At 38.5% G+C, this 25,074-nt stretch overlaps 1 protein-coding gene across 3 annotated transcripts in view; it reads right to left on the reverse strand.

Annotated features, from left to right (window-relative positions):
- Positions 1-25,074, reverse strand: part of pde4ba (phosphodiesterase 4B, cAMP-specific a) — a 168,742-nt gene that overhangs the window by 34,081 nt on the left and 109,587 nt on the right. For all 3 annotated transcript variants that reach the window (XM_034881114.1, XM_034881115.1, XM_034881116.1), the window contains 4 exons: positions 24,265-24,459; positions 22,126-22,162; positions 21,751-21,821; positions 18,980-19,032 (listed from right to left, as the gene is read on the reverse strand). In XM_034881114.1, coding sequence (XP_034737005.1) covers positions 18,980-19,032; positions 21,751-21,821; positions 22,126-22,162; positions 24,265-24,459 — 356 coding nt within the window. The remainder of the gene's footprint in view (positions 1-18,979; positions 19,033-21,750; positions 21,822-22,125; positions 22,163-24,264; positions 24,460-25,074) is intronic.

Raw genomic sequence — 25,074 nt, forward strand, 5'->3', positions numbered from 1 at the left:
TGACCATTTGGATGATCCAGAGGAGTCATGGGAGAAAGTCATGTGGTCAGATGAGACCAAAATAGAACGTTTTGGTTATAATTCCACTAAGTGTGTTTAGAAGAAGAAGAATGATGAGTACCATCCCAAGAACACCATCCCTACTGGGAAGCATGGGGGTGGTAGCATCATGTTTTGGGGGTGTTTTTTCTGCACATGGGACAGGGCGACTGCACTGTTTTAAGGAGAGGATGACCGGGGCCATGTATTGCGAGGTTTTGGGGAACAACCTCCTTCCCTCAGTTAGAGCATTGAAGATGGGTTGTTGCTGGGTCTTCCAACATGACAATGACCCGAAGCACCCAGCCAGGATAACCAAGGAGTGGCTCTGTAAGAAGCATATCAAGGTTCCGGGGTGGCTTAGCCAGTCTCCAGACCTAAACCAAATAAAGATTCTTTGGCGGGAGCTCAAACTCCGTATTTCTCAGCAAAAGCCCAGAAACCTGACAGATCTAGAGAAGATCTGTGTGGAGGAGTTGGCCAAAATCACTTCTGCAGTGTGTGCAAACCTGGCGAAAAACTACAGGAAACGTTTTGACCTCTGTAATTGCAAACAAAGGCTACTGTACCAATTATTAACATTGATTTTCTCAGGTGTTCAAATACTTATTTGCAGCTGTATCATACAAATAAATAGTTAAAAAAATCATACATTGTGGTTTCTGGATTTCCTTTTTTAGATTATGTCTCTCACAGTGGACATGCACCTACGATGACAATTTCAGACCCCTCCATGATTTCTAAGTGGCAGAACTTGCAAAATAGCAGGGTGTTCAAATACTTAATTTCCTCACTGCATGTCCAAAGGACAGAGAAAGCACAGGGGTGGCATTTACGTAATCGTGTCTTAACAACGTGGTAATGAGATAAGCTCTTATGCAACAAATTTCCAGTGTACAAATATGCCTACACATCCCTCCCTCCTTATATCTTTCTCTCTCTCTCTCTTTCTGTAAGTGTCTGCAGCTGCCAACTCATCAATGACCAACTACAAAGAAAAGACAAAGAACCAATTTGCTGGAAATGAGCAAATTTCTTGCAAGTAAAACACTCACTCTGGCAATGAATCTTATTTTGATTCCCTGATCCCGATAAAATGATCAGCAGAAAATGAATCAGCAACTATGTCTGATTTACGTAAAAATGCTCTATGTTGTTTGCGGATTCTTTGCTGTGACCATTTGCTGTTTTTTACAGTTTTAAATGATTTTAAACCAAATATCCCTTTAAAGAATTGGTTAATTTATAACATTACATTTTGCAAGACAGCTTTAGCTGGTTGGCTTTTTATTTTATTTTTTTAACGCTTTTGAAAAGTAACTGTAACATTTACTGGACTTTAACATGTTAAGCTTGTACACTATAGCATGTTATCAGGCTAATGTTTAGCATGTACACATAGAATCCCAGAAGGTAAAAGTTCAAAAAGGGTAAGATTAAAAAATCAACTTCAAAGCAGCATTTTTAAAGTCAGGTCTCCACAACTAGTAAAATCTGATTTTTTTTCTCTCTCTCTTCACTGACAGACTGGTGATATGGCCTACAGTAAATGTGAGTAAGAGTACTGATATTCAGGTGAGTTTACACTGTTACGCTTTCACAGACAAATGCTTACTGTAACTTGTATGATACAGAACCTCCGGGGGAAAATATTATTAATGACGTCACCTTGTCTCTAAGAGTCAGATCATATAAACAACGGTTAGATCTGAAAGCAGAGTGGTAGAGCAGGCGGTTTGGAGGAGGGCCGTGATATTCCTCATCTCGTCTCTGAGAGCAAACATACAGCTACCCAAATCTGTCTCACACACACACACACACACACGGCAGGCTCTCACTTACATGCAGTACATACACAGGTAGACTCACAACTTCACCTGATGATGCAAGGTTGGCAAACATGGATTCAGTAAACACACACACACACACGTGGTTGTGAACACACAGTGGGACGTGCATTTGTCAAAGTAGCCATGGTTGTATACAAATTACATTTCAAAGTAGCGAGTCAGTGTTATTGGCAGAGTGTAGTCAAAGTGGAGAGAGAGAGAGAGCAAGACAGTGAGAGTAAGTAAGAGAGAGAGAGAGAGAGAGAGAGAGAGATGACTTCTGTGGTTTAATACTGGGCCATGGTTCCCGCTATTCCTCTGAACATGTTTCCAAGGTATTTCTCTTGTGTGTGACACATGGTGGAGATGATGATGATGATGTTGATAATAACTGGACAGCCAGTGTCACTGCTCGGAAGAAAAACAATGGATAGAACTGAAAGGAAAGTAGCCAACTCTGTTGTCATGTCTTTTTCTATCTCAGACCATCACATGTACATGTTTCTGGTCAAGACATCAATGAGAAACAAGTTCTCCAAACTAAATGACAAAATAGGTCAGTGTCTGTGTCTTCCAAAACCACTACAAATAAATTATAATGGATTCAAATGACTAATTTATAGCATACGTCATTTTCTGATTAGCCACTGCAATAGTAAAAGTTTGATTAGGCTTAGATAAGTTAACTAAAGTCGGTGAAAGAACATGTTTCAGGTTTAAAAAGCTGCTGGGTTATGGTTAGGATAAGAAATGATCATTGTTGTTGTAAAAAGAAGCCAGCATTGATTGTTTGTAGGAAACGGGATGCCAACAATGGTTTCTCTCATATCAAGGTCTCAGGCATTACCCACCCAACCTCCTCTCTTTTGTGGCGTTAATAGAAAATCACTCTACATTACTTCTGCTTTTGCTTCTGATAACATTTTCACATGTAAACAATAAATCAAGAATCAATTCTTCCAGAATTATTGATGCTGGAGTTATGAAGGCTGTCATGACATAAAACCTTAATTACAATTCTGTATAATGGAAGTTATTAAAAAATCACGCAATGTTTGTTAGTGGGCAGTATTGTCTGGGCGTGCACCACATTTCAGTTAAGCATCACAGTCTCAAGGAAATAATGTCAGGCAAAGTGTAAAATCAAGCTGTCATAAATGAAGAGCAGTACATGTGGAAATACATAATTTATCTTTTGTTTTTTTGCATTTGTTAAAATTCTGCATTCCAAACAAACTTTTTATTTGCAATCAAACAGCAGCAGCATATCTTAGCTGAAGCTGTTAGCTGTTCTGGGATCAGTAGGAATACAGTGCAGTAAAGGCCGTGAGCCAGATTTAAACATCACAATGCAACAGTGCATAGAGGAGTTGTCTGACGACATAGCTATGAGTGGATCATCGTTATATGAGTCAAAACTCTAATGCGTAAAGGGGGAACACACAAAACACAAAGTGGGTATTTGAGTATAAACCCACAATTACAGGAATGGTGTGAGAATGAGAGATGAGCACTCAATGGAGAGCTCACAGAGGATAATACATGACCCAAAGTTTAAGCACCTCTGAAACAACAGGGTTCTCACACACGCTTAAAAATATAAAGTGTTCATTGTGTAGAAACAGGCAAACTGACACGTACCATTTAATGAAATGATAGCAAGCCCTATACTAAAAATATGACTGTTTGGAGGAGGGACTTTGGGGTAGTGAGCCATGAAAACTGGATACACATTTTGTTTTTACCAAAAACCAATAAAGGACAAGCTTAATGTTTTGCTGCCTGAGATAGGGCATGGCCTTGGTGGAGGTCTGTCCTCTCCGAGTGCCCTTCTACTTAGTTATAAGGGCACATTTAACTAACTAGAAGAGCACTTCCTTGCATTAGTATCAGGTCATTTAGACAGATTTGGTCTTTGCCCAGATTTTGAGATATCCATCTGAGATGATAAGAATTTAATTTGTAGTGCTGAAAACATTTTCATAAAAAAAAAAAAATGACAGCAGCAACCTTTCTTTCCACAAACAATGTCCAGGTTACTGTGAATAATCCCCAGAACCACTTCTTGTACAGATTATTCAGAAAAAAAAACGGGTCACTGTTTCTCAAAAGACACGAGGCTGTTGGCAAAACAATCTCCCCACCATTCAGCTGATTTTGCAGCTTGATTTTCATCCGCAGATAAAGTTTGCCAACTTGACATTTCATTTTCTGAACATTTAAAGCATTTCTTATCCAAGGTGGCTTTAAAGTTGTCATTGGAAGTTCATTCTTCTGCAAAACAATCTCACTGTGACTTCTTCGCTGATGTTGAATTTTTCAAATGTAATTTCTTGATGCTGTGCAAACAAAAAACAGTTCAACACCATTGCGTTGGGGTGCAGTCAAGGCTATGCCTATCTGCATAGCTAGAAACCTCAAGAGGTACATATGCAACGAAATATGTTTTTTTGATTTTGGTGAACTAGTCCTTGAAGTCGAATTAATCCTACACAGAAAAAACACAAGCGCCAGCACAACAAATACATGTGTTGCTAATTGTAGAATATATTAAGTGCATTATTTTTGCTAGTTTGCACCTTCGATCAGAGAGGGGAGAAATGAGCAACACAAAGCTTTGTTTGACCAGGTTGACAGCCTCATTATGCCATTATGTCAACTTGTCACACACATGAGACACTAACAGAAAAGAGAGATTAGCAAACTGCTTTGTGGCTCTGTCTTCTGAGAAAAGCATTTGTGTTACTGATGAAGATCTACAGACACATCCTGCACGCACGCACGCACACACACACACACACACACACACACACACACACACACAAATATACATTGAGAACTGGCTCATGGGTACAATATACACATTCCAGTGTAGAGCAAACAGTAGAGGTCTTTTTCTCAGAGAGAGAGGGGCTTAAGGTAAACAGTCTTATCTGCAATCGCCAAAGACCAGACTCTTCTGTCTAGACTGATTTCACTGTTGATACACTGTACAAAAGCTGTTTTTATGTAACCAGCAGAACACTTTGCATAACACAAGCTACAGCTTCAGAGCTTTAGCCTTTTTAAACTGTGGCTATGTGTCTAAACTAATTGTTTAAACAGGCATAAAATGTGTGCACGAGATCAACATCATGCACATTTTCTACTGTACTGTATGTGCTAATTTACAATATGTTTGACTGACAATAAGTTGTAGGAGAGACACCTGACAGCCAAAATACACTACCTTCCCTGCTTTATCATTGTGTATCACATAATTACACTGTTGATATATCATTTAAATGTTTATTATCTCATCTTTCCTGTGAACTTATTTTTGAGTAAAAAAAAAATTTTTAATGTCTTGAGCGTACTATTCTCAACCAATTTGGATCATAAAAAAAATTGTGCGTAAAAACTACAACAGCAGCCAATATCATAAATAAAATAGAATATTTCTGCTATTTCAATAAGACAATGTACAATAATTGCATTGCAAAAAGGATAAAAACCTAAAAATGATGGATTTCCCCTTAGGTTAAAGAAACGGATAGATTCAAACAAGTTTCTATAATAAATACTGTCCACTGAAACCTTCCATTAACTAGACTATGGGCCCTATTTTATCGATCTGGCATGACGCGCATAGCACAGGTGCGTTTAGGGCGTGTCCAAATCCACTGCTAGTTTGACAGCGGAACAAAGGGTCCGTGCGCCAGGCCCATGATTCAAAAAGGTTGTACTTAGTGTCTTCATTAATACAAAGGTTTGTTTTGGGTGTAACATCCAATAAACCAATCAGAGCGTCATCTTCTATTCCCTTTAAAAGAATTCACCTGAACACACCTCCTTGTAAGACCAGCACGCCCATGGGAGCAAAGATGGGAGCAGGTGCATTTGCTATTTAAACAACGTGGTCAACATTCTCACACTGACAGCGTAAACATTCAGATGTTTAGCAGGAATATTATTATATATAATATAATATTGTTAACCATCTTACTTTAGTGTGTTAGCATTCTAATATTTGCTAATTGGAATTAAACACAAAGTACAGCTGAGGCTAATGGGAGAGAATAGGTATTCGTTGGTATTTGGTCATCAACCAAAGCTACAAAAAAGTCACACAAGTTATTGCAATTCATCCTGAGGGTGGACATAAATATGTCTACCAAATTAATCCATCAAATGTTGTTGAGACATGTCACCAAAGAAATCACAGATGTCATTCTCATGTGTGATATGTGGTTGGTTTCATTGCACATCGGCACTTGAAATGTTGTTTATGTAACATCAGTGTAAATCAGAAATGGTAATGCCAAGTTTATTGGCCAACGTATTACATCAGCCGAGTTGGAGTTGAATGGATTAATATATGTGTTGTAATGCTGGGGTTTGTGACGCAGGTCAGGCCCTGTCTGCTCTTTGTCAGACTGTCACGCCAAAATAACTCATTTGTTTGCTGAGAAAGATGGATGAACTGTTGTAAAAAAACACACACACAAAAAAAACGGGGGGTTTCTAAACACTTAGGGGAGTGTGCATGTCTTCTTGTGTATGCGTGTGTGTGTGAGGAAGTCACTGTTGTCACAGTGACAAAATCCTGCCCAGTGTGGACTTCCTTCCATGGACATAAAGGTGTCAGAGCATTTACACACATGTTCGGTTGTCATCTGAACACATCAACACATATACACACATCCAGAGTGCACCTGCCAAGTTTGACGCATTTCTGGATATAAATACGTCCTCTGGTAGAAGTCCTCATCCTGCCTCTCATTCAAAACAGGGACACCCTGGTGTGTTGGCACTATACAAATGAAATTCCTCATATTAATCACATGAAATTGTTGAATTTTATTATGTTATTACTGACATAGGTTTCTATTTTTTTTTCCAACCCATTTCTACCAACAAAAGTAGGCGAAATAACAGAAACGGTTCTGTGTAATGCAATGTAATTCAACAACATGACAAACTACATCCCCCAAAATAATTTACATTTCAATCAACACATCTGAAATATTTTCAACAAAAACTTAACATTATAACCTTCATGAGGGTAGGATGTATTGCAGGATGGCATTAGTTTTCATCATTGTACCTAATAATTCAAGGTTAGGGTTCAAAGAAAATATTTATAACCCTAAGAAGGCATGGCATTTTTATAAAGTGAAATATAATATGTGATTCAGCACTCCATGGGTGTACAGTAATTGTAATATTTGTAAAAGAATGCTCCATCATTAGTGATTGAATAGTAGCAGCTGTAAATTAAATATAAGCCTTGTTTTACATAAGCCAGGCTTAACTTCACAGGCTGTTGCTGTATCTTGCATTCAGCTATAGTCAGTAAGCAGCCCCTAACTGCATACTGCTAGAGGCGTGCCACTACAGCCAGGAACATGTATTAAAAGTATCCCTTTATCTAAGTTTCCAACAAACAAATGTACAAACATCGTACACACACACTACAGTTGATGCTTTGTAATGATAGGAGCTATTTTTCTCGCACGAACGAACGCACGCACGCACATTTGTTTACCTGCAAAGACCAGTTGAACTAAATTGGAGGGGGAAATTATTCTATCACAGCCTTCCCTGTCAGCAGCATAAACAGTTCCCGCCAGAGAAACCCAAAACCTTTACACAAGTTATTTCTCTAAGGTTTCCCCTTCTTGTCATGCCAAGTGACGGGACACTCTGCCTGCATATCTGGGGCAGTTTGAGTGGCGTTTAAAAAATGTGTAAAACCAAGTCATTTTGTCTTTTTTAAATTGAATTTAGAATTTAATTTAGAGAGTCAGGGTTGGAGGAAAAAGAGGGAGTCGCTACCATGGCAACTTCTCTTGTTGGCATTTTGGGGACATGCACAGCAAAGTTTGAGGTGAGAGACAGAATGATAGGTTGGCAGATACTGTATCTGTGACATTTAGATATGGTAGCCCTACCATAATATATTGAACCGATGCCATATCACGACCATAAGGCTGGCAGTAGTCCAGCATTACTTCATCAACCAAAGTTGGTTTGTTGCTCTATGTGTGACTTCAAATAAAAGCAATAGTAAATTCTCATCAAAACTAGAATATATATTTGGTAAACAGCTTCCAGATGGCAGCTCCATGGTAGCCACATTTTCACCAACTTTCCCAATCTCTGACTAATGTGTGATACAGCCACATAACGGTAATGTAATGCCATTTATTATGCAATACCTGCTCAGAAAACAGACATTTATAACAGCTCATATATATGCCATATTTACAACATATTGAAAAACACACTCAATATCCGAAATTTTCTATTGGAAATAAACATTAACTGAGTAATAGGTTGAAGGGTAACTACGTTTGTCTTTTCCACCTGCTATTTTCCTGTTTTTGTATCTAAGTGACTGATGGGAACAACAATCTTTCACATTGGCCAGTATTAGGTAAGATTGGCAGTAAGTCGGCAGCGTCAAAACAAGCTAGAATATAAGTTAACACGGCAATTGTCCAGCTTGTATTTACCTTTACAAAAGTGCTTGTTTTGCCACTGACAGTCTCAGATTAATATTCTAAGTTTCTGACAACATTATGGAAAAGATTTCTAAGGAGGGCAACCTTTCTGTTAAAGAGTAAGATCTTTTTTTAAAACATAAGAACATTTTCGTTCGCTACACCCACCAGACTCTATGTAAATAAAAGTAATTTTAGCATTGTAAAATACACTTCATTTAAAGTTGACAGAAACAAAATAAAACTATGAAAAGCTGTTTTGGGTTGTTTTTCTGCTTTCTCATTACTCTAAATCTAGTTTTGGTTGAAATAAACGAACAGTTTACCGATTTACAAGTTAAATTATATTACCGCTATACACGCTAAAAGCATTGGTTTTTAAATAGACTCTGGTGGGTTTAGCGCTAGCGACTTCAGAGCTGTTTCTTGTTAAACTGTCTCAAAGAGGTTTTACAAGTCTATCTCTGAAGGGATCCTTTCCATAATATTGTCAGACACTTAGAATATTAATCTAAGCCTGTCAGTGGCAAAAGGATTTTTTTGTAAAAGCTGGACAATTGTCCTATTAACTTACATTGCAGCTTGTTTTGCCACTGCTGACACCAGCAATCTTGCTTAATACTGGACCAATTTCAAAGATTGTTGTTCCCATCAGTCATTTAGACACAAAAACATAGGAAAAAATCCAGGTTAAAAAAGTGGTAGTTACTCTTTGAAGCATGTGTAAGAAAAAGATCAGTTTTTGATAGGCATTGCTCATGTCATGGATGCACACTTGTGTTACCGAGGTGAAAACACCGGTCACCCTGGCAGATATTTGTCTCTTTCTGAAGTTGGTGAGCTCAGTGAGAAGCCCCAGACAGGTGCACCGCTGTGGAGCTTTGGATCCTGGTAAATACTAAATGCCTGCATACACGTAACCTGTGTGTGTGTGTGTGTGTGTGTGTGTGTGTGTGTGTGTGTGTGTGTGTGTGTGTGTGTGTGTGTGTGGTGCAGCATACAGCTATATAATGCATTCTTTTAAAAGATGCACGTTTCCATGCAGTGATAAAAAGACATAAGGAGTCATGTATGCTTTTTCTGTCTGACTGACAGCACATAGTCCCTCAAGGAACACTGTAGTGTAATTGTCTAAAATAACTTGAAACATAAGACTTGATTTGATTTTTTTCTGGCTTAAGTGCAAAAAGCCATTTTTTTGCAAACAACTGCTCTCGTGTCAGACACAGTATGGGCGTCATGTCTCTGTGGGGGTCCACACCTGTGGCTCGACTTGCTACAGCTCCTGCTTATATTGGATATTTTCCTGTCCATCTCATATGAAATTTAAGATAGAATGAATTTTTGTTCTGTTATATATATAGTATAACATTTGAGTATATTGTCTGTGAACTTGTTTGTCACAATAAACAATTAGCAATTTCTCTATGGCTAATTAGTCTACCCATATCAACAATGTTTGCCCGAAACAGAGTAAACAGATCAACACTGACACTTCTTGAGAAAATCATTATTTTAATTTGAAAGGCATGGTGCCATATTCTTTTTGAAATTATTCCAAATAAAGTCAGCCTTGCTATTGACAAATTGCATCTTCAGTAAGACAAACATATACAGACCATAAAACAACTGGGTCCCATCAATGAGCCACTGTAAACACGAATGACAGGTGCACAGGGTACTGGGAGAAAATTGTTTAGTTTCTCTGTTTGTTATTGGACTTTAGATCCAGTCCTCTTTCCTCTTTCCCCTGCATCATATCTTCTCAGGCGCCTCCTTACTTATTCATCCTCCCTTCACAAGACAACCCTTATCTCTCCTGCCCTCTCACCTCATCCCTCCTCATCTCCTCCTTTTATCCCTCCTCCTGTTCTGTCTCTCTTGTCCTCCTCTCTTCGACCTCCTAAGTGCATTCCTGCACGCACTGGGTCAATGTTCGGTGCAGGGAAGGCAGGGTTGTCTGAGGCTTGTATTAAATAACATTTATAAAGAGATTGATGAGTATTCTTCATTCTGCTCTCTGAAACCTGCTGGCACAGATCGTCACATGCTTCCGTGACTTGGTATACTCATGCAAGAAAGTTGATTTGTCTTGTTCTTCCGTAACACCCAGAACAAACAATTTTCGGTAAGATGGAAGATGACACATTCTTATACCTTAAAAGTGGAAGGTTGTGTTAAGACTGGGTTTGCCGTTCGTAAAGAAATCAGGCTTTTTATGTTTAATTTTCTGGTTCTTAACTGATCACTAAAGCTTGAGCTCACAAGATTAGTTGAGGATCCCCCTGAGGATAAATGATATACAGTCTTAAAACCAATCAATGTAATTACCCCTTTTCTTGTCAACTGCAGCCAACTCTCAGGTGAGGTGTCATGCGGATAGATTTCACTTTCAAATTTAAAGGATGGGATCCATGGAACTGTATGAAGTGTATTGTAAAAATGCTATGCTAGCAGCTCTGTTAAGATGACCTTTGGCACAGTGTTGTTTTGACCTAAATGCTAACATCAGCATGGTAACATGCGCACAGCGACAATGCTAACATGCTGTACCTTAGCAGTTATAATGTTTTAGATGTTCACCATCTTTGTTTACTGTTACATGATTGCCAATTAGCACCAAATGAGAATGTCATTACCTTTTCAGGTACATGGTGTAAAACCAAAGGGTAGCACACATCCTGAGTTTCTTTGCAAACATCCAATAATTGTTGAGACATTTTACTCAAAACTATCAACCTAATGGTGGTGCTAGAAGTCATGGGGTCCTCAAAGTCATTGGGATGCATCCTCTGGGGGACATGAATGTCTGTACTAAAGTTTGTGCAAATGAATCAAGCAGTTGATAGACCTTTTTCACAGGATAAATAAAAACTCAGACCTGGTAGCTCTAGAAAGAAGGTCAAGGCATCAAGATATGAATAGGATTCATCATCCGGAGATCATGAATCAACACAATTGTTGTGGAGATATTTTAGTCTGGACAAAAGTGGTTAACAGACTTGCCACCCAACTGTCCTACAGACCGACAATGCCTTCCCTAAAAGCCCTGCTGCTGGAATAGGCTAAAAACCAGTCAGATGTGCAAATATTTTCCTAACTGCAATTCTAAATCTGTGATACAACTCCTGTACAGACAAAAAAAGTCCAAAGCATTGATTGCCGAATTTAGCAGCAGCATTATTTTTATCCACTGTTGTGTTTGTATAAAAACACTTTTACCTAAGAACAAGCTAGTTCAGTAAGAATTTCCTGGTCAAGATCCTGTTCGCCTCGAAAACACCAACACAACGGAAAGGCACAATAGGATTCAAAAAGCCAACTTGTTGACAGCTTTCGACACTATCGAGCAGTCAAACACATCCACACACAGAGCATATGCGAATAAGGTCGGGAGAGTTCAAGAGCCCTTTGCCTCACACATATCCTGTATGACAGTATTTAATCACAGAGGTTGACTTGACCAGGACTTGAGTATATCCTGGCTCTGTTATGACACCATGTCATAAAACAAATGCCTTAAATCAATGACTCTCTAATATGTGAACCTTTTTGGCACATTTGTGAGCAAACCTCACTAACCTGTTTGTGATTCTGACACGATAATGGCTCTGTAAAAACAATGACATGCTGTGACATTAACTGATTAGAACACAAGGTGCTGGCAAACACGGTTTCTTTTCTCAATGCTTACCAAGTTAGAGTGCAAACAACAAATACACCCTGCAGGAATGAATTGAAACACAAATGAATGAAAACGAAGGTACAACATTTTTAAAGAGGGCACCTAATTTACAGTTCACATAACTTTTGGCTTACCTTTAATGTATTGTAGATGGTTGGTTTAAATTAGTACTTCACCCCAGTATTCACTATGAAAAGTGTACATGATACTCATTTCCTAGATGGTTGTCAATCTGGTGTTGCTATGCCAAACCCAATTGTTACAATAAGCCTGTTTGGGATTTCTATTTTCATGCGATGCATACTTTTCCTATTTAAACTCTGGTTTGAAAAACTAAAAGCATGCACTGGAGCTTGGTATGCAACTTCTGCGTGATTGATCACTAATCATTCAACCTCACATTATTTGTCCCCACAGAGCAATACTGTAGGTTGTGCTGCAGTGACACAACCCAAAACGCGAAATAAAAGACTCTCTTAGACAGATGAAGATATGAAAGTGGAAAGAAGGTGAAGGACATGCAGCAAAGGGCCGCAGGCCAGAGTTGCACCTGCGGCCGCTGCGTCGAGGAGTAAACACCTATATATGTGCGCCCGCTCTACCAACTGAGCTATCCGGCCACCTTACAACTGCTTTTCTTATCGGCTACATTTGTTTAGTCAAACAAAGTGTCCTTAAGCCAGGTCCAAGGGAAAAGGGTGGCAGGAGGGATAAAGTCAATGTCACTTGAGACAAAAGTGTCTGCCAAATAAATGTTATGCCAGATGCTTTAAAAAGTTGTACAGATTTGAGACATTTGTGTCTTTATTGGATAGTGACAGTTGGGAGATACTAACAGGACACATGGGAGAAAGAGAAGGGTTTCACATGCAACAAAGATCCCTAGCTGAATCAAACCTGTTACATGGTATGCATCTTAAACAGCAGGCAACAAAGATGCCCCTATAAAACCAGCTTTGACCACTGAGAACTGAAATGTCCCCAAAGAGTAGCTTTGAGCATCACTATACATTCATTTAACTACAGATAGCAGCACTGTGAAAGCACTAGAAATCTACCTGGCCTCAGTTTATAACTAAAAAATACTGTAGCTAATATATATAAAAGATCTTATATATTGCATTATTATATAAAATTGTAAACTGAAGCCAGGGGAGAGGATGCACCTGTCTTGACCTATCTCATGACTAAACCTTCGTCTGTTTCATGAAAGGCATTCAAAATATGCAAGATATGCAGTTTTGGCTTTATATTATGTATATTGTTTGTATTGACAGAAGTAGCATTAACTGCATGCCCTAAGAGAGGGAGAAACAGGTCCATCTGTGTGTACTGCATTGTGATGCAGCACGGTAGGTATTTAGGTATTATATCACTGTCTCAGCATGTGCATATTTGTGCAGTGTGTAGGCACAGACAATAGGCCTTTGTCTTTCTGCATCCTATTTTTCTCTTGGTGGCTGACACGGACATTTATACAGACATTTACACACACACCCACACACACACGCACACACGCACACACATACACAAGTTCCTCCTGGCTTCCGTCAAGTCACAGCAGTTTAGAGACAGCAAAACAGGAACAATCTGATCTTCTCTTCCTGCCTCATACTTCCTGCCCTCCCCCTCCGGCAACAACAAAAGAGAGAGAAAGAGACAAACAGATGAATGAAAAGGAAAAATAAAGACTCAAGGGGGTAAAAAGACAGCTGGACAGAAGCTGTATATGAATACAACAGTAAGGGGAGGTGACAAAGGGACAATTATGGGTATGGATGTAGATGTGGGAAGTGATGGAGGGGCAGTGAGGATGTGGCCTGAGATCATGGGAAAACCGTGGGGGGAGCCAGTGAACCCCTGCATAATTATATAAAGGTTACAATGGAAGACAATGCGGTACAAAACGGTAATGGTGTTTTTTAAAGGACAACACTGGTATAACTTCATATATTCATTACACCAACAAATTCTCTCAAGAGATCAATATATATATATATATATATATATATATATATATATATATATATATATATATATATATATATATATTTTGTGCGGCTACAGTATGATATATCATGTGATAATATCATACAAGAACACTGGAGTTTTCCAGAAGTATAATATACATTAGGTAGGTACTATATAAACCTGCACTGTATATACTGTACACGCATACAATCAAATTAGGGCTACATCTAACAATTACTAGTTATTGATGAATTTGCTGATTGTTTTCTCAAATAATGTTTTGTATCATCTATAAAATGATCAAAAAAATAGTGAAAGTACAAATACAAAACCAAAATATATTTTGTATACTGTATAATAAAAAGAAAACAAAGAAAAGAAATAATGTAAACATGATGTGACAGACTATACATTTCTTCATGGTTTTGGTCTTTTCACTGGATTTGTTAACATCTTCATTCTTTAATAAGCTTTTAAATATTGATTTCATGTCAATCATTAGCCAGGTTCTGCAAGAAATGCACTAACAGAAAATTAAAGAAATGTTTGCATGTAGATAAGGACAGGTGACTTGCAAAGTCCCTGTAGTCAACAGTACTTACACTTTGTGATGGATTTAACGAAAATAAAGTTTACTGTAATGCATCATTTAGTGAAAACCTTGTTTTCCTTTATACAGAAAGGTCATATTTAACATTATACAGCTGGTTTACCAGATACACACACACTTTCCCAAACTCTCGTACACACACACACACACACACACACACACACACACACACACACACACAGACAAACTCAGAGCACCTGATGAGCTGCGGTTCTGAAGAAGGAAGTGAAAACTCAGTCCATCTGCTTTGACAGGAAGTCAACAGAAGCCACATAGAGGCATGCTGACGTCAATCAGAGCCACAGGAACACCTCCACACGCACACACACACACACACACACACACACACACACACACTCATTTTGAATCATAAACCTCACCAATCCATGATTGCAAAATCGCACTACGCCACAGTAGTTAAATACCATCCCACACTGAAATACTCCCTAACACACGTTAATGTTTTAATAGATAGTATAAGTATGTTGTTGCTTCTATTTCAACAACACACACTTTTACTGTGAACTCCAACAAACAAACAAGAATGTGGTCGATGAAGGCTGTGTAGGTGTATTGTTTTTTTTATAACTACAGTGAGGGACACATTTTTTGGGCCATTTTAGGCCTTTATTGTATAGGACAGCTAAAGATGTGAAAGGGGAGATAGAGGGGGAATGACAGCAAAGGCCGGAGGGACTGAGCTTTTGTACATGTGGCACAAGCTCTACCAGGAAAGGGACACTTTGTTAAAGGTCCTATGACATGCTGCTTTTGGATGCTTTTATACTGTAAATGCCTTACTGGTCCCATAATACTGTATCTGAAGTCTCTTTCCCAAAATTCATCCTTGGGGCGGAATTACAGCCACTACGAGCCAGTGCCACAATGAGCTTTCCTTAGGATGGGCCATTTCTGTGTATGTAGCTTTAAATGCTAATGAGGATGATAGAGGAGGGGCAAGGTGGATGTTGGTTGTGTGGCCTTGACCAACTGCCATGCTTTGCTTGTTTGTAAGCAACGATGTCTCTTTCGGTACATCCCCGATCTATGCTGCTTGCACAATCCGTCATGCGCATGTGCTTATGAAGGCTAACTTCATCAAAAAAGTTGAACAAAAACCCACGGTCAAATGCTAATTATAGCCTACAGAAGACTACCTGACATTCAATGAACTGTAGGCTAGGCTACTTGTCTACCATGGAACACAACATAACCTAATAATTTGATATCTGTTATTGTTTATTCCTATATATAATCTGCTGAAATTATGTTTACTTACAATCATTTATCTATATGTTCTTCATATGACAATTTTCTTTTCTTTTTATATTTTTATAAAAAATCATTTTAATTCCAGTTAACAGTTGTTATCTGTGTTTTACTTGACGGAGATTTGTCACAAGGGGCGGCTTATGGGCGAGTCACTTTTTACAAATTACAAATAGGCTTACATCTAACGCCATTTCTAGCCACTGGGGGAACTCATATTAATGTTAAAAAACCTCATGAAGTGAAATTTTCATGCCATGGGACCTTTAAGATTAAAAAAAATTTTATTGTTGAGTAACTGACTGCGGCTTCACTTTTACGAGTGTTTCTTTGATGTCATATCTAACCTGAGTTGGTTTTATGTAAAGTATTTTGATTATTTGATGGTTAGCTATGCTCACTGTTCTCAGTTTCATTGTTGCTCATCTCGGTCTCTTTTTACATAGCAATGCATGTCACTGTTTTCGATGTTCTGCCTAGAGTGTGGGAACATCTGCCAACATGTGTGAGGTTAAAGGTCTGATTATTTATTGTTTTATCAAAAGAAGTAATCATATTTGTATCAATGACTCTCTCAATCTCTGATTAAATATACAATAATACACAATACAAATTTTAGTAGTTCCATGCAAAAATCTGCACAAATGTACCACACAAGGTGCTATTAATTTGTGATATTGTATGTATTCAAAACACCATTGTGGTCCTGCAGTAAAGAAAATAAATACATATATGTTTAGGACCCACCTCACTGGATGGACATCAAGAAGTAGATTGTAAAGCAAGAGTTATTTGGAGATTTTTGTAAACTTGTATCTTTTTTACCAAGAAAAGTTGTTACCTTAAGAATATACCTAACATGTTTAGAGTTGACCCCAGCCACTGACGTAGTACACAGTAGGCGAAGAAGGACGATTACAAGCTTTTAACACTCTTCCAGGAGGAGATTGTTTGATACTCCAAAAAACTGATTCATGGTGGAGCATCACTTTTGAAACGACAATGATTGTCTGAACAACAAAGACCTGGGGTGTCATTTATAAACATGGCATACGCACAAAACGGGGCTGAAAATACGCAACTTCCAACGCAATGGTTTTCATTTATAATAAACAAACTTGATGGGAGAATGTGAGTTCCTCCACGCAAACTCCGACCCATGAGTATGCACATTTTGGAGACAATGGGAATTGGCAACACAAATGGTGAGGAGGTGAACTTATGTCAGACTGCAGAAATATATGTGGGAATCATCATCCAGCAGTGTTATTTGTGGTTGTACCGAGTTATTATTGTTCAATAAACACCTTATAAAATCCAATTCAAATCTTAAATTGGCCCTTTAAAATTCATTTTCAATATTTAACATGATGAATCAAATACCGCACCATTAGATAACGGCAGAACACAGTGTAAATAACTAAATGCCTTTAATACTGTGCTTATACTGTATCATCAATTATCAAAGTCTGAAAATACAGCAATAAGGCTCACGCGCAATGTCCTTGTTCTCAGTCCGAACTTTAATACTGTTAGTGACAAAACCTGCAATAGAGAAAAGTGTGTGTGTCTTTTACACTTCTGTCTTTAAATTGTATGGGAGATACAATTGGGGAGATAGTTGATGCTGTGCTTTTGGCAAGGTGTTAATCCCAATTTGTTGTAAACAAAAATACTGCGATGACCCCCTGTGCATAATGCTGCATGATGGCCATGCAGGAGGACTACGGCGATGGAAGAATCCGGAGAGAAAGAGACTTCAGGGACCATGACGATGACTGGTTAATACGACGATTTTAATTCCCTAAAGCTGCACTCGTGGATCTATGTACTGAATTGGGTCCAGAAGAGAGGCCATTGCGCCGGAAATGTGCCCTCTGGGTCCAATAACGGTCCTCGCCCCTCTGGGGGAAACTGGCTGTGTACAGCGAGTGAAAAAAGAAAATTGGCTCAATACTTATTATTATTTTGAGGCAGCAGAAACAAGTTGTTGTCATCACTTTTTTAAGTTATATGTGAACTTGTCAGCTATCAGTTGCTTATTTATACATCCAGCAGTTACAGAGAAACATTATTATTATATATTATACATTGGAAGTCATGTTTCTGGCCACTTAATCAATGTAAGTCCAACATCAACTTTCTTTTAGCTTTGTTTTTGGTCTCCATCAACTCCTGAGGTATATATCTGGCTGTGACCAAAACAATGCTATGAGCGCAATAAAAGGAAACCAAAAAAGAATAGTCGCCACCGGACAGATAAACAATGAGATGAAACTCTCTATTAAGCTTTGTGAAATTGAGTGGCTCCTGAATCCTCACAAAGCAGAAATGTCCTCACTATGAAAGTTTAAACTAAAAGTGATTCTCACAAAGATAGAAATAAAATACATGCTGTACACACCAAGGATTCGCAATAAAAATCACACACATTCAAATGTGTGCAAAGTGTGTGTAAAACAACTGTGTCGGTTTGTGTGCGTGTGCGTGTGTGTCAAACGGCCTTGGCTGAGCTGGTGAGCGGACATAGATCTCAGTATTACACAGAGGAATTCCAAAAGACAAATATTCACAAGCAATAGACTTTGCAACCGCACACACTTACATGTAGAGTGCTCATAAAGTTATATGAGCTTGTGCTTATAACACTCTTACTGCTGTAGACGTGTACATGCCCACACATACTGTACAGATAGACCAACACACACACGCGATGAAAGAAAAAAGGGAGGTTTACTGTTATCTTTGAGTGAGCTGGTTTAAAAGAACAGGCTGTTTGTGTGTGTGTGTTTGTACCAGTTCAATTATGCTCAAGCATGGTAAATGAGCTTGATGACAAAATAGTCTGGACTACAAGAAGAGCTGAAGACAGATGGCAAGAAAAAGTGAAAGTCCTCACGTACGCAAGTTCATGAGCAAAGGACACACGGAGGAGAGAGGCAGGGAGGGAGGAGGAGAGAATAATGAGAACAAGGAAAAATGATGGCAGAAGAATGTTTGAGCCAGATATAAACCAGATAAAAAAGGCACATTCTTCACGCAGCGTTACAGAAGTAAGACACGTAGCAGAATATTTCTCTGAGCCTCTTACCTGGGAGACAAACTCTGGTGATTGGAGGCTGAGTGGTTGCTGCAGGCGACCTCCTGAAAGACGGAAAGATGACAGAAAGCAAGAATGGAGTTAGAAACATGTTATAAAATAAAAATAATGCACAACACATTTGTCATCTTTAAATGGTTTATGCAAATAATGGATCCTATTTTCTCACTAAATAGGTCAGGCTTAAAGTGCCCCTATTATGCTCATTTTCACGTTTATAATTGTATTTAGAGGTTGTACCAGAATAGGTTTATGTGGTTTAATTTCCAGAAAACACCATATTTTTGTTACACGGGACATTGCTGCAGCTCCTTTTTCACCCTGTGTGCTGAGCACACTGTTTTAGCTACTGAGTGAGGCATCTCACTTCTGTACCATCTTTGTTGGGAGTCGCACATGCACAGTAAGTATTGCGTGCCACACTAGCAGCTGAACAAGAATTATTATTGGCAGCATGGTGTCTAAGTGGTTAGCACTTCTGCCTCACAGCAAGAAGGTTCTTGGTTTGAATCCAGGTCGTTCCGGGCCTTTCTGTGTGGAGTTTGTATGTTCTTTCCGTGTTTGCGTGGATTTCCTCTGGGTGCTCCGGTTTCTTCCCACCATAAAAGACATGCATGCTAGGTAGGACTACAGTTGAAAAATAGCCAATTGACTAACACTGTAGCATTTACAGAAACTTTTAATTAATGTGCATGGTCCTAATAAGATAAATAAACAAATATATGCCGCTCATTTGTCCTCTGTGGCTGGGACTCGATGGAGTGTTATGTGCTCGTCTTTACAGCCAACAACGGAGCACTTTTTGTGGTGCTTTGACATGGTGTCTCCCACACTGGTGCTTCTGAATCAATAACAACATGGCGGATATCCGAGAATTTAATGCTCTGATTGGAGGGGGTGATTGGTGGGAATATTCAAATGTTTCGGCCGATGACGGCCCTGCCGATTTTGATCAGCTCACCCGCGAACTGAAAGCAGGACACATTCAGAAACCCGTAGCTCACTCAAAAAAGCATGGATGTTTTTTTTCCAAGTTTGTATGCGTGGGGAAGCAACACCCAAAATCCCAGAAAAAGGGATTTTTAAAGTTCCACATTTTGGTGAATACTGTTTTGGGTGAAAATGGGTGCCCGGCTCTGTCCAAAAAGTACATAAAATACCAGAACAATACTAAAGCTCACGACTTAACATTGAAATGGATAAAACAGACATGATGTATTACTTAGTGAGCTTTAGGGGAGGCAGCTTATTTACCTTAGGACAGAGCAGGGCTAGCTGCTAAGCTAAGCTGCTACACTTGCTGGAGCTTTACATTGAATGTACAGAGAAGAGACATTTTCATCTAACTGAGTAATTTTTGGTTTGTTGTGGGAGTTAAAATGGGGTACTCCCTACCCACACAACATAAAATGGTTCATAAATGGGGTCATGTTAAGCTCAAGTTGAAACAGTTCTTGAAGAGATGATCCGACCTGTAATTCTGAGTCATAAGGTGTTTTGTTTTATGCTATCTTTATTGTATTGAGCCATGTGGTAGTTTAGTGGAAGGCACATGTGTTATTTCATAGTCCGATGTTCAAATATGTCCTTGCAGTAGTCAGGGCAGTCCTAATAAACATTTCATCCTCATTTCATCTGGAGCTCAGCTTCCTCACTGCTTTTAACCATGAAGCAGAAGTGAAAAGGTGACATCTTGAAGGAACAAAGGACAATGCAGTCTTGTGCAGGATCTGTGTGTGAGTGACATCTGGAGAGCAGGCAGCTGCCAGTGTATTGAGACATTTACATTCAGCAGGGACTCAGTGATCTTCTGTCTGATCGTTTGTGTAAAATTAGGTCAATATAAGTGTGCATTAACATTTTGCTCCATGCCTGTATAAGTGAGTGTGTGTGTGTGTGTGTGCCTTTAAGTCTCCCCCCTTGTCTATGCGTGGGTGTCAGAGCCAAATGTAGGTCAGACAAGCTTCAGGTATTCAATGCAACAAACTGAGTGTTAATAAATCCAGACAAAAATATGATACCCTACCCATTGACACAGTGCGCAATGAATGAGGGGACAACAAATGCCTACCAACGAGGCATTCCATCTGTGTGATTAGTTGTGTGGGTATTTTTTTGTGTTGTGCTTCACCACAACAGAGCAATATCTTAAAGAGCATTTTAATTGACTGATGATGATAGAAGAGAACTATTCTTTAATTTCACAAGGGACAAAGGATGAATAATATATCTAAAATTGGTATCCCACTTACCCTAAATTCTTTAAAACCCCACTGATGGAAACCTGCATTGTGTGTGTGTGTGTGTGTGTTTGTGTGTGCTAGTTGGACTGCTTTAGCAGTTCAACTGTGAGTGCTGGGAGCAGCTGTGGTGTCTGACATCATCCCTCAGTCTGTTTAAAGCTCAATACCTCTCCCTTGTGGTAAAATAATTCCACTGCAGTCTGAGTGCATGTGCTGACTGAATGAGTGATTTAAAAACTGTGAAGAGGTTACATTTTAAGAGTCACATTTATTTTTGTTGTGCACTTTCATTAAGCCACAGGGGACTTGAATAAATAAATCCCAACAGGGTCTGAGTGGACTTCAACTTGATGTACTTTCTTTAAAAAGCCCCATAATGGCTTACAATAAAATATAAAGCTAATGTTTTTTTCTCAAGTGGCTCCTTTGAAGTATTATGTAATGTTGCCAGAGTCAAAGCAGGAAAAAAAGCCATGTACATTATTTTTAATTTGGTGGTCTCAATTCATTAGCACTTACTTGCTGGAGGCACACTGGACATTGGTCAATACAGTGAAGTTATTCCTCACACTTCGAAGGCTTGCCAGAACCTAGAAAAGGCAGAGAAATAATTATTAGGATCCTTTGGGCTATATTTATTTCAAATCCTGTATTTTTTTTTAACCCTGCAGCTTCATTTTTGTTTGGTTTCTGCATAATTGCAGCACAGAAGGCAATGAATCTTAAATCTTATATAACTAATCATTATTAAAAGCACATTTAAACTTTGGACACTGATATTGTTTCATTTGCTTATTCCGTGTTGGCAACTTTACTCTTAACAGCCCTCAACGCTTAATAAGATTTAGTGGTAATATGTGACTCATTTTGGATTACAGACAGTAAGATATTTACCTGAGCAAAAGGTGTCACTATCAGGTCATCACCATGTCTGCAAACACAAACACAGAGAGAGAGGTGGTAAGAAACATTCTTAATTATGGTAAACACCAATAATAAAATAATATACGGTTTGTCTGTTGCGTAAAGCTTAGTGCTTTCTGTTGATGTGGTCATTGTGGTTAAAAGCAAAGATGTTAAATAAGGACAATAAGCAATGAGGACCATGACCCAGCCAGCCTCATCCCTATAATTATCAGAACAAGGGAGAGGAGTGTCATCAAATCATAAGTTTTCTGTTCTGATGGGAAGAAACCTTGTAAGGAACTAGCTCTCAGACTGATCTACTTTTGTAAGCTGAGACAAACCAAACTACTGAATTACTCTTCTGTGGGTTTCAAATCATTGTCATGTTATGTAACAACTTAAGTCATGTAGTGGACTCCTTCAACCCATCATATGTTCCAGTGGGAGGCGGAGAAGCAGCACAGCCTTTTCTTAAACCTGCTGCACATCTAGTGACATAGTTTAATGGTAAATAAAACAACACAGGAACTATGGCTTCAATCAGTGAAAATCTATTCATTCTGTAAAAAGTACTACTTTGTATCCAAGCTGTACAAAACTTGAGTTCATTTTAATTAGGATGGGTGATAATTCAGTCTTATTGCCTGCAACCTTTGAATTTTCTGTCTTGCAGCCAGAAAACAACATGATCATCAAACACAATACAATACATTCATTGCATATTAGAAAAACTTCAAACATATGCTAAAACCCAGCACACATTTTTAACAATTTACATCAGTGACGACATAACATAAAACTAATTAGAGTGGATTTGTATAGTAACTTTATGGTCATGACATGTTTCTGAGTTGCAGAGCTGTTTTAAATGAATGATTCCAGGCAAATGTTAATGAGAAACTCAAAGTGAATAAACCTCATCATTTTACTTGCAATTTTGCCTGAGTTCTGAATACCATGATAGATATTGATGTAAGAACATATTCTTGTATCACTCAGCCATAGTTTTAATGTTGTTCTGCAGCCTGCAGTGAAGTAAATGAAGTGATGGATTGAGAAGTCCACAGTCTAGCAATAAAGTTAAAATATAAAATATTGTTGTACAAAAGATCCAGCTTATCATTTTCACATTTACAATACATTTGTGTCATCCTAAAAATCCCCTGTAAAATGATGTTGACTATATTAAAGCATCTACACTTAAGTAGAATTCAAGGAATACAAATCTTGCATTCTCATTTGAGGTAGGTTAACTCTTATTTTACCTGTCTTAGATGCAAAAAACTCAGTTCTGGTACAATGTGTTAACCATAGTAGAATTCTTTCTACATTACTTTTTTTGTCCTGCACCAGCAGCTGCATGAATGTGCACTACATATTCTTTTTCTGATGACGTCTAATAGTAACATTGGTGAATAAGTACGTGAATAAAATATTGCATACATCTATTTGTAGATATGTGCATCTGGAGAGAAGAGTTAACTGTTCTTACTACTCTGCCTGCACTTACTATTTATATCCGTATTTCACTATACACTCATTGTTGTCTTACTGTTCAGCCACCATAATTTAGATGAGAGAGGATTTGAGATGATAAAAAAATATTGATAATCTCATATTATTTTATTATAGTCATATTACCGTGCACACAAAAAGCAATAATAGTAATCTCTCAAGCTACATAAAGGCTGGCCAACCTTACTGGTTTGGTTGTTTGGGATGTATGGAGCCTCATATGATTTACCCACACTACCCAGAGGGATGAAAAAGTACCACCACCTTCCTTTTTTTCACTGAGTGATAATACAGCACACAGCTCTTTGTAGAAAGAAATACAATACTATTTAGCACAAAATATTAGGTATCTACAGTATTAAGAAAACTAAAATATATTTTAAGTAGGTTACAGTGAGGTTAGGGCATTAACTATACTGAGGTTTACACAGCTTATATAGAATTAAAAATGTATATGTACACACACATATATAAGTATATGCATATTCCTAGAGATATATATGAAATAGAGATGTATATGCCCCCTTCTACTGTGTATCTCTCTGCGACTGCCATGTACATACTGTACTATTTGTGCATGCTGTACGTATTTGCGTGAATATTTATATTTACAGTTCAGAGGTGATGGAGGAGTTTCGTGACATAGACTTGGGTGACAGATCATAGTCGCTGTCAGAGCGGTAGAGGAAGGACTCTCGCCGTTGGTTATGACCGGGGAAGTTAGTGTGTAGGACCAGACCAGAGCCGGGGGAGGCCTGGGGGTCCAGAGGGCTGCAGCTGGTGGACGGGCCATTCTCCACATCGAAACTGAAACCAGATAAATACACAGTTCTGAAGATGTTTTTGTCAGTGCTGTGAAGCATAGAGCAATAAAGCAAAAGTGAAGATTTAAGATTCAAATCAACCTAATGTAGGTTTTCTTTTTTTGGTAATTTTTAGGCCTTTATTTTCACAAGACAGATGAAGACACGAAAGGGGAGAGAGAGGGGGAATGACACGCAGCAAAGGGCCGCAGGTCGGCGTCAAACTGTGCGGCCGCTCGACGAGGAGTAAACCTCTACATATGTGCCTCTACCAACTAAGCTTTTTCAGCCACTAGTGTAGGTTTAGATGGTACATACAAACTCAAACATATCTAGTATCTTATGAACTCTTTTGCTCTGAGCTAGAGAAAATACCCTGATAAGGGAACATTGAGAGTACCACGAAACACTCCTTTTCATTCCTTCAACAAATCTTAAAAACATCAAGTCTTTCTGACTCTCTTTTTCTGATAACGTTTTGTCTGCACTCTGTAGACTTGATAAAGGTTTAAATGACGTTGTGATGAGCATGACGAAAATGGGACAAATACTTCTTTCACATGAGCACCATCAACACCTTAAGAGATAAGCTGCAGTCACACACTCACATAATTATGTA

Source organism: Etheostoma cragini, chromosome 9 (assembly GCF_013103735.1).
Source record: "Etheostoma cragini isolate CJK2018 chromosome 9, CSU_Ecrag_1.0, whole genome shotgun sequence".
In the NCBI taxonomy this organism is placed as follows: Eukaryota; Metazoa; Chordata; class Actinopteri; order Perciformes; family Percidae; genus Etheostoma; species Etheostoma cragini.